This window comes from Uranotaenia lowii, chromosome 2, assembly GCF_029784155.1.
Source record: "Uranotaenia lowii strain MFRU-FL chromosome 2, ASM2978415v1, whole genome shotgun sequence".
Lineage (NCBI taxonomy): Eukaryota > Metazoa > Arthropoda > Insecta > Diptera > Culicidae > Uranotaenia > Uranotaenia lowii.
This window is the reverse complement of record NC_073692.1, coordinates 92,390,847-92,402,087: the sequence shown is the minus strand read 5'-3', so window position 1 is coordinate 92,402,087 and position 11,241 is coordinate 92,390,847. Positions and strand designations below refer to the sequence as shown.

General features: G+C 42.8%; 1 protein-coding gene across 1 annotated transcript; it reads left to right on the top strand.

Moving 5' to 3' along the window:
- Positions 1 to 550: 550 nt before the first annotated feature.
- LOC129741675 (uncharacterized) lies at positions 551 to 5,806 on the top strand. The gene has a single exon (XM_055733422.1). It carries the CDS (start codon positions 551 to 553, stop codon positions 5,804 to 5,806), a length of 5,256 nt encoding a protein of 1,751 aa, XP_055589397.1.
- The last annotated feature ends 5,435 nt before the right edge of the window (positions 5,807 to 11,241 follow it).

Here is an 11,241-nt window from a genome sequence, read left to right as displayed (position 1 = left end):
CCTGGTATCACGCTTGGTTTTTATTCCATATCCTACGAAAACGGGTTTCGAGGGCGATCGGTTTGCGACGGACGATTGGTTACTACAGTTGGCTTACCACGGTTGACATACCAGACTGGATAATCACTACTACTTCATTACCAAAATCTGTTGGTCCAATAAGACCAAGGTCCCCAGGATTGTAGCGAGAACTGTTCCCGATTAAAAACATAAAAATACAAGGCCCGAATTTAATCGGGAGCAGGTTAGTAGCTCTCCAATTCCCACAGCTGTGCCACAAGGTGCTTCTCTTGTGTTTTTTTCCCAAAGGTTGACGCGGATATCCTTCCCACGTGGAACACTTCTCACGTGAATATTGGTCGTTGGTGATACGGAAGCCGGTTACACATCCAAACCAGGTTCGCACTAGTCCTATTGCATGCTAAAGTGCATGAAGGTCATTTTTCGGAAGACGAGGTCGAGTTTGAGGTTACTTCGTAGCAGCGTTCGTGAAGATTCAGCAAAAAGGCATTCTTTTTGTTGGAACAAGGAATTCGTCGGATAAGGTACCATGCCTCAACGTACCTTGAAATCGTCGCTGCTGCGTTTGCGAAACCTGATGACGTCATTCCAAGGAATCTACACGTACATGCAGAACTACGACGACCAGCGGGACGCGCGTGAGCTGGCATCGCGGTTGGAAAGGTTAGACTCGCTGTGGGAGAAAATCGATGAGGCAATGGCGGAAGTTGAGGAACAGTCGGAGGAGGAGGAGGAAGAGAGGTATGTGAAAGAGCGTTTGGATTTCCAGAATAAATTTTTTGAGCTGAAAGGTTTTCTCCAATCCAAAATGCGGGAATATCCCGTATCGAGTGCATCCCTGCCGGTTAACGAGTCGATTTTCGCCGCAACTTCCCATCCGCACGTTAAATTGCCTTTAATCAGTCTGCCTAAGTTTTCCGGAAACATCGAAGAGTGGTTGTCATTTCGAGATCTGTATTTGTCCCTTATTCATCACTCTGAGGATCTACCTGTGATTGAAAAGTATCATTATCTTCGGAGTCAACTAGAAGGAGAAGCCCTCTCTGTTATATCGTCACTTGCGTTAACCCAAGCGAATTACACGGTAGCGTGGGATTTGTTGGTCAAAAGGTATTCGAACAGCAAGGCCCTTAAGCGAAAACAGGTTCAAAATCTTTTCGAGCTTCCTTTTATCAAGCGAGAATCAGCATTCGAGCTTCAAGCATTGGTCGAAGGTTTTGAGAAGGCAACGAAGGTGTTAGATCAAGTGGTTCAGATTGCTGACTATAAGGATTTGTTGCTGATTCATCTGTTGTGCTCGAGGTTTGACGAAAAAACGCGACGTAGCTGGGAGGAGCACACTTCAACGAAGGAAGAAGAAACTCTGAAGGACTTGGTTGAGTTTCTGCATCGCCGTATTCAAATATTGGATTCACTCCCCGGGAAACCCTCCGAACAACATCCACCTCCTATTCGAAAGGCCATCCAATCCAAGGTTACTAATCATGGTGCTTTTCATACTCCACCCCCTAATTGCGTTTGTTGTTCTGAGAATCACCCACTTTTTACTTGTTCATCTTTCGAAAAACTTTCGGTTGGGGAAAGAGAATCCGTGCTACGCCAACACAATCTCTGCCGAAATTGTTTTCGAAGAGGGCATCAAGCTCGAGACTGCAAGTCCAAATTCTCGTGTCGTCGATGCAAAGGCCGTCATCATACCCTCGTGTGCTATAAGGCGGCAGAGAACTCTAAGAGCACACCATCTGACGGAAATACACCTAAACGAAATGGTAATCCTAACCCCCAGGCAGGTACTTCGAATGCCACAATCAGCTCCAATATCGGGAGGTCAGCGAGAAAGGTTCTTTTGGCTACGGCAGTTGTTCTACTGGAGGACGACTATGGAAATTCGGTTTCAGCTAGGGCACTTTTAGATTCGGGATCTGAGTGCAACATAATATCCTCACATTTCTCGCAACTACTTCGGTTCAAAAGGAACAGGGCTGATGTACAAATCAGCGGAATAGGTCAATTCCCTACTAATACCAAGGAAAAGGTTCGTGCTATGGTTCGCTCGAAAAACTCTAATTACGCCCAAATTATGGATTTTTATGTATTACCGAAAGTAACCGAGGATTTACCCACATCTTCTTTCTCCGAGACGGTTTGGAATCTGCCGAAAGGAATCACACTAGCCGATCCAGAGTTCTTCAGAACTCATCCAATTGATGTTTTACTCGGTGGAGAGTTTTTCTTCAATTTCTTTTCCTCTAAACAACGCCTACCGTTGGGAAATGGTCTCCCAAGTTTAATTGATTCGGTTTTCGGGTGGCTAGTGACAGGAAGCGTAGCTAACAGCAAGGAAGAACCAATTTTATGCAAGCATTCGACGGTTTTAGATTCGTTGGAGAATCTTATGGCGAAGTTTTGGGAATGCGAAAACGGCAGTCGTACCGAAAACTATTCTGTGGAAGAAACACAATGCGAAAAACTTTATTTGGAATCGATAAAACGTGGGAAGGATGGTCGTTATACGGTAGCCCTACCGAAGTGCGAAAATGCGTTGAACAAATTGGGAGATTCCAAAACTTCTGCAATGCGACGGTTTCTGAACCTTGAAAAACGACTCTCCTCTGATGAAAATTTGAAAAACGAATACCATGCATTCATGACAGAGTACTTGAATTGCGGTCATATGGGGAAGGCAGATAATCTTTCGGATAGTACAATCGCCTTTTACTTACCACACCACCCGGTTATAAAATCCTCAAGCACCACCACTCGCGTCCGAGTTGTTTTTGATGCCTCCAGTAGATCATCCTCAGGAACATCCTTGAACGACATACTTTTGAACGGCCCTGTAGTTCAGGACGATTTGCGAACTCTTATTATGCGCAGTAGATTTTTCCCGATTGTCCTTATTGCCGACGTAGAAAAAATGTTCCGGCAAATCTGGATTGACCCAAAAGACTACCCGTTACAGCGCATATTTTGGCGATTTTCTTCAGAAGCTCCCATTGAAACTTATGAACTCCGTACAGTAACATATGGTACAAAATCAGCTCCCTATCTGGCTACGCGAACTTTGAAACAGCTTTCAGACGACGAGGTACAAAAATTTCCGCTAGCTGCTTGTAGACTTAGCAGAGATGTATACATGGATGACTTAATCACCGGAATCAACAGCACAACTGAAGCGAAGAAAATTCGCTTGGAGCTGGATGAATTGGCACTTAGTGGAGGTTTTAAATTACGGAAATGGGCATCCAACCTCCCAGAAGTACTGGAAGGAGTCATTGCTGAGAATTTGGCAATTCCTCTGGACGATGGCATTGACTTTGAACGTGATCGAACGGTCAAAACACTTGGCTTAGTGTGGGAGCCAAAATCTGATGAGCTGCGGTTCAATTTCGAAATTTCCCCAATCATTCCCGAAGAGCTTACCAAACGGAAAATACTATCCAACATCGCTAAAATTTTCGATCCGTTAGGATTACTAGGACCGGTGGTAACGAGCGCCAAAATATTCATGCAGCTGATTTGGGAGCAGAAAAATAAAGATGGTAACCCTATTGGATGGGACGAACTCCTACCCCAACCCTTAACAGACTGGTGGACAGAATTTTATTCCCTTCTCCCAAATTTAAAAGACCTCCGCATTCCCCGCTTCGTTGGTTTAGCTTCTGCGAATCAGAAACAGCTCCACTGTTTCTCGGATGCCTCCGAAAAGGCATATGGTGCCTGCATGTATTTGGTTTCCAAAGACCCCACAGGAAAAACACAAGTATCTCTCGTTTCATCCAAATCAAGAGTTTCACCCTTAAAACGCCAAACTATTCCCCGATTGGAGCTCTGTGGAGCTTTGCTAGCAGCTGAACTGTACGTGAAGGTTTTGGAATCTATGGAAGCCCCCCTTGAAACATATTTTTGGACAGATTCTAGAACCGTTCTACAGTGGTTGGCACAAACTCCTAGCACTTGGACCACATTCGTGGCCAATCGTGTTTCCTCTATCCAGAATTTCACCCAAAATTGCACTTGGAAACATGTGCCAGGTATAATGAATCCCGCCGATCAATTATCCCGAGGGCTCAACGCTGAGCAAATTGTCACAGATCAAACATGGTGGACTGGCCCACCATGGTTAGCACAGGACTCCGAACATTGGCCAAATTCAATCAATCAACCCTGTGAAGAAAATGTCCACGAAGAAGAACGAAGGAAAGTGGTAGGAGTTGTAGCTGAAAACGAAGGCACATTCAACGATTGGTATTTTGGTCACTTTAAATGCTACTTTAAACTTCTCCGTGTTACCGTTCTATGTCGCCGTTACCTTTACAATTTGGGCAAACCTGCTGAAGAGAGGATAAAAACAACCAGGATCAAACTTTGCGAACTCATCGATGCCGAAAAACAACTCGTTCGTTTAGTTCAAAAGGAAGTTTTCTCATCTGAACTGAAAGACTTAAGGAAATCTGGTTTCGTTCATCGATCATCGAGGCTGCGCTGGCTGGTTCCAATGGTTCGCGAAGATGGTATACTATGCATCGGTGGGCGGCTCGAACACTCAGATTTGTCCACAGAAAGCAAACACCCCATGATAATCCCTGGAAATCATCAATTCTCAAACCTTCTAGCTGAAATTTACCACATCCGATTGCTACACGCTGGCCCACAGTTGATGCTAAGCTCTATGCGTCTAAAATTCTGGCCGTTGAGCGGAAGAGACCTTTGCAGACGAATAACACACCAATGCTTAACCTGTTTTCGCATGAAACCCAAACTCCAACAACAATTTATGGGCCAATTACCATCACCACGTATCCAGGCATCCAGAGCATTCACCCACACAGGAGTGGACTATTTCGGTCCCGTCTACATACGACAAGGCTATAGAAAGGCACCGATCAAGGCATACGTTGCTGTTTTTGTGTGCTTTAGCACGAAAGCGGTACACCTCGAGCTGGTTTCGGACTTGTCCACAGCCAAGTTCGTCCAGGCTCTCCGTCGCTTCATAGGCAGAAGAGGAAAATGCGCCACTCTTTATTCCGACAACGGAACAAATTTTGTCGGCGCACGTAATCAACTCAAGGAATTGCTCAAAACTTTACGAAGCCGCGACCACCACGACGAAATGCAGCAAGTATGCAGTGAAGAAGGTATCGATTGGCAGCTGAACCCTCCCTCCGCTCCTCACTTCGGTGGCTTGTGGGAAGCCGCTGTCCGCTCCGCCAAAAAACATCTGCTACGTGTTCTGGGAAATTCCTCTGCCTCCCACGAAGATTTCGAAACTCTCCTTGTTCAAGTCGAAGCCTGCCTTAATTCTCGACCTTTGACGCAACTTTCCGACGATCCCAAGGACTTCCAACCGCTCACGCCAGCTCACTTCCTCATCGGTTCCTCCATCCATGCGCTCCCCGAGAAAGACCTCAGCTCGACACCCGAAAACCGACTGAAGCAGTACCAACTGATGCAGCAACAGCTCCAACGTTTCTGGCGAAGATGGCACATCGAGTACCTGACTCAGCTCCAACCTCGAGTCAAAAACTGGCAGCCTCCGATCAAGATCGAGCCCGGCCGGCTTGTCATCATCGTCGATGAAAACCAACCGCCGATGAAGTGGAAGATGGCCCGTATTCACCAAGTGCACCCTGGAAATGACGGTGTAACCCGAGTTGTCACCTTACGAACATCCAATGGTTATATGACTCGCCCTGTAACCAAAATTTGCATGCTTCCAATTCCAACCAACGATGGAAACGTGTCTTCAGGTTCAGACACCGCCGTGAAGACTACTGAAATCTAGCTATTTCAGGGGGGTCGGGATGTTGAATACCGAAACCCCTCGTCGCTACAAAACTCGTTGGTAGCCAGATGCTGTGAGTCGTCGCGACGCCCAACTATCGATCATCGCCCAACAATAGGTGGAAAACAATGGGTGGGAAATATTTCTCCCCAAAAACGATCGCGACCCGATCTATTGTTAGCGACCGAGCCCCAGCCGAAGTTTGGAGCCCGCCGTTTTGGATCCCGAACAGCAGTCTGGGTCAACCATCCGAAGAAAGATTATATCGTGTCCGTCGATCTAGTATTAAGAATAAAACCGCATGTTTTTAGTTTAAGTTAAAATGTATTAAACGTCTATAAATTAATACAGAGTTCCCGTTTACTTCCTATAAACACGGTTTGTTCTTTAAATCCGCGAAATCCGGCAATTTTCAAATTGTAAAATAATAAGGTGCCCAAGTGGAAATTTACTAAGTCCGAGTTAACCGGTCATTGACCCCGCGCCCGCAAGTTCGGTAAATGGTTATTTTATTTGCGATCCCGAACCTTCGCCGTTCCTGAACCTCCCAACAACGACAAAGAGATACCTAAGTTCTCATCTGTTTCCATTGATGAAACTCGCTACACGTTATTATTTCTCGGTCAATCCACCAACGAATGAAAAAATATCAATCACCACGAACTGAAGAAAACCGTCGGAATCGATGATTACAACATCAGAATGGGCCAACTAAAATAGCTAAATTCAAAACATCTCGGGCTGAACGTTAGAGAAAGCACTCGTATGTAGGTGACGCAAATTAGTGTCACGAGTTCGCCAGTATAAGCCTGTTAGTATCTGAAGATATTAGTTTTGCTCCGATTTAATTTTTTGAACCGTCTAGTGAAACGGTTTTACTTGTAGATGACGAAAATTAGTGTCGCGAGTTCGCTTATACAAGCTACCGGTATTAGTACTGTGAGATATAGTATGTAACTCATAAAGTCTGTTTCACGTCGAATTTGGTCGCATCTTTTCATTTACTGCAGCGCCCCTAGTTGTCATATCACGAATCTATTAACAGTGTTTTTTTGCCAGTAGCAGCAGCATCCCTCTTGCTCTTGACTCAATCGATGGGTTGAGTGCATGCACGGCTTGAGTCGTTGAAGCCGTTACGCAACTCCTCCATAACTAATTTCCTTTCTCTGGCTCACCCGGAACAACCGGAAACTTTCATACCTTTTCTGGAAGATTACTAGCTCGGAGTTCTGCTGTGTTGGTTTCGATTTTGGGTTCGGGTGGACTCCGGCATAAATGCCCATAAATACTGGGGTATTTGTGTGGCTTTGGCCCAAGGTAAATCAGTGGATACAATGAAATATGGATTCCCATTCAGACCGCAATGCATCATGCTGGCAGTGCTGAAAATATGTCGTCAATCCGAACAGATTGAAATATTTTACAAACGGAATTACTTGACACTTTGTTGGCGCTCGAGTTGAAAGAGTTGGAGATTTTATACGATTATCGAAGTCTGTTCAATTGAAGAGTGGATGAAATGAACATTGTTTTAAGTTATTCAATCTGCGACTGAGTGTTTTTCTAGCCTTTTGTGAACTATGAACTAAAGTCTGTTTCACATAGAATCTGGTCGCATCTTTTGATTTACTGCAGCGCCCCTAGTTGTCACATCGCAAATCTATTGACGATGTTTTGATCCGGATGGTTTGTTTACTTAGTGGTGAAAATTTCATCAAGATTGAAGCAGTCAGTCAAAAGTTATCGACGATGGAACGCGAAAGGCGAGAAAAAAATTCTGCACACTCACGTAGAGAAACCGACGTGATCAGGGGTAAAGATCGCGAAATTCCTGAAATATCCTAAATCGACTGTAAATTCGGTACTGCAACGTTACCGGGAGACCCTAACGGTGGATCGAGCAAAATAAACCAGGCGTAAAAGTGGAACATATGACCGGAAGCTGCGAGCAAAGGTGATTCGATCAGTTAACAATAATCATGGAATCTCCTTGCGTGATTTGGCGAAAAAGGTCAAGACGAACCACTGTACAGCTCGACGAATTTGTTTACGAGAAAGCTTGCGGTCGTACCATGCAAGCAAACACCTCAACAGGACGCTGAAACAAAACCTGGTTGCCAAACCCAGGGCAAGGAAGTTGTACGAGCAAGTGTTGACCAAGTACAACGGATGCATTTTGATGGACGACGAAACTTACGTCAAAATGGATTTTGGACAAATACCCGGTAATAAATTTTACCTTGCGAAGCGTAAAGGGAATTTTGCGGGTAGATTCAAGTTTGTTTTCGCAGATAAATTTGCTCGTAAGTTGATGATTTGGCAAGGGATCTGTAGTTGTGGGAAGAAGACTAAAATTTTCATCACTGGGGACACAATGAATGGAAATGTTTACAAAGAAGAATGCCTCCAGAAGAGGGTTTTGTCATTCATTCGGTCCCACAAAGGTCCGGTGAAGTTCTAACCAGACCTGGCAAGCTGCCACTACAGCCGGGATGTCGTTAAGTAGTATAAGGAGAACAAGATCGATTTTGTTGAAAAAAGTATCAATCCGCCAAACTGTCCGGATTTTCGTCCCATCGAGAAATATTGGGCAATAGTTAAGGGAAAACTGAAGAAATGTGGCAGAACCATGAAAAAATCCGCTTAAATGGAAAAGTGGTGGAACAAGATGGCGGATGAGGTTACCAGCTCAGTTCTGTTCAGAAAATAATGGGTGGTATCACAAAAAAAGTTCGAATATGCATCCGAAAAGCTGACAAATGATTTTTTTGTATTTTTTTTCCTTAAAATGCAATAAAAACTTAACAAAATGACATTTTTATTTTTTATGTACGTTATTTTTTTTGCAGAGAAATGATCTATTTTATCTGACCAGATTATATGTGAAACAGACTTCAATGAGTTTAGCTCCCTATCCCTCTAGTGAAAGATTCCCAAATATTAAGTTAGGGAATAACAATAGAAATTGCAATAGGTATTGCATAACTACATTGCATGAAACCTTCGCGAGGCCCCAATAGTGATGTCAATTGAATTTGTAGTTTTTTAATGCTTTAAACCACAAATATCCCTTTTGCAAATATGATACGAAGATACGACCTGTACAAAATATTCAATTATCTCATACAAACATAAAAGTTATAATTTATACATGTAAACGTGACTATAAAATTCTGCAAAAAATCATGGATAAGTTTTGAACCAAAACAAAGCTTTTCAGACCCTAGGGTTTGAAAAATTTAAAAATGACCCCAAATCGACTCATTCTATTGTAGAATTTACCAACTTACAGATAGGTCCAATCTTCAAACTTTCGTGATCATGTTTATGTATTAAGAAATAATCGGTTATTGTGCGTATTAAGGCAATCAACCCCTACTGAACCCTGTCTTGTCAACGTCATCTTCTAAATATGACGAAAGCATTCACAAGACCAAACAACACACACACACACTCCTCCCCCGCATCTTCCGGGGGATGTCTAAATCCACTGCGCAATCAAAAAACGTTTCCGCCTAATTCATAAGTAAGTTACCACCATCAGTAGCTGCAAAATATTTCACGTAAAAGGCTGCTACTAAACAAAGCCCACGGTTTCTGGCTAATCCGACAGGTGATATTGATTGACACCGCAGCGGAGTGTACATTATGGTCTCATTAGCATTCGTCGCCAACTTTAGCCCTCGACCTAAGTTACATCTAAGAGAAGCAAATCTTCATAAGGGCGGATGATTGGCTGACTGGCTGGTTTTGCAGCAAGGAGGGGGGCTGACTGGAAGCCTCCGGGGAGCGCCAAATCGGTACATGATTTGTTGAGTGTCTGCTGGAAATTTACTACCCCTATACTTAGTTAGTGGCTTCGGCTAGCTTAGAGTGGGTGGCGTGGCTCCTGGGCGGCTCAAGAGCTTATGACAACATGGGAAGATTAGAGCGACGAGCTTCCATTGGCACGGCACGGCACCGTTACGAGACGTACGCGTTTAACCGATGCTGGTTTTGGGTGTGATTTGTTGGGCTGCGCTCTGGTGGGTTGGCAAAGCTCCCAGCAGTCATCCTGAGTCCGCTTCGCCGAGATTTTCTTATGCCAGGAAGCGCTGCGAAGGAACAAAATAATTAACGGATGATTTATGGGTTTACGCGGATAATCATTACGTAGGGTGCTCGAAGTTATAAGTATGTAGGTGCGCTACTAACACGGGATCTGAGGCAAAGGTTTTGACCTACTCATAAATTTTAGCTTCGATTGCAGGGAGAGTTGTTGGTGCTGTGTAAAATATTGAAAAAAAATCGAATTTCGAAAACCGTACTTTGTTCTTTGTAGATTGGTCCAAAAAACTGATCCCAATAAATGTCAGCCCAATCGGACTTGATTTCGGGGGTGGCTCAAAGCGCTCAAAATTTTGCTTTTACCTTAAAAATCACAAAAAAGTCACAAATCGACTATAGAATTTCGAAAATCACAACAGAAGGACCAAAGGAAATCGACAAAATCTACATTAATTTTGATAGAAAATGACATAGATTCATATCTAAATCAGTTGAAAAAAAAGTCAAAAATTTTAAAATTAATCTTATGAAAATTATCTATTGAAAAATGAATAAAAATCAATTATTTTCTTTTGTAGATGACGTTGAAAAAAAAACTTTCAGATTTTTCCAACAGCATTAATTTATTTTCACTGTGAACATTGTGATGTTTTCCTACCGTTCTGATGTCTAGGGAGTCACTGGGGCGTTTTACATCCAAAGATTTCAACAGTTGCTTTGAGAAGCGTTTGTAAAAAATCGGATATCTTTTTAGTTGTTGCATTAAAAAGTAATTTTTTGACAGCAAATGAGTAGCAGATAGAAAAAAAGAACATGTTGCAATGTTTTCTAGTTTTCAGTTTATGTATTCCGCATACTTGGTAATTTCCATTAGCAGGTGCAGGTTCCCCCGAAATACACTTTTTTTTACTAAGATCCAAATATCTCGGACGGCATAAAATCAATTTTAAACCTCTTTTTTTTACCTTTGCTATCGATAATCTGAACTTTGATTTTTCGTATGATTAAAAGTAATGTAGTTAAATACTTTTAAATTTAAATATATTATACACTAGCTGAACCCGTACAAACTTCGTTGCGCTTTCAATCATTAACACTAGAATTCGTCGATCTAGGAACGATCTTTGAGAGATTGATCTTTTGAATTAAAATTTCCGATTATTTAGATCGATTCTTGAGCCAAGCTTGCCTCCGGTGAAATTTAATTCGATACCACTCAAAGCATAAACATTCCATTTTGCGACACTATATGAAGTTCAAAAATTGGAACTAATTTTAAATTATAAATTTCGAATTGCAATTCCATAAACCTTTTGTATAAAAACTGAAATCTTGACACTCAAAATACCGTACTCGTCTCTAGAGTGGATTTTCTTTACGAAGTGTAT

Bases quoted from the DNA above. Each gene is read 5' to 3' on its own strand.
- LOC129741675 (XM_055733422.1), top strand. From the start codon at position 551: ATGCCTCAACGTACCTTGAAATCGTCGCTGCTGCGTTTGCGAAACCTG.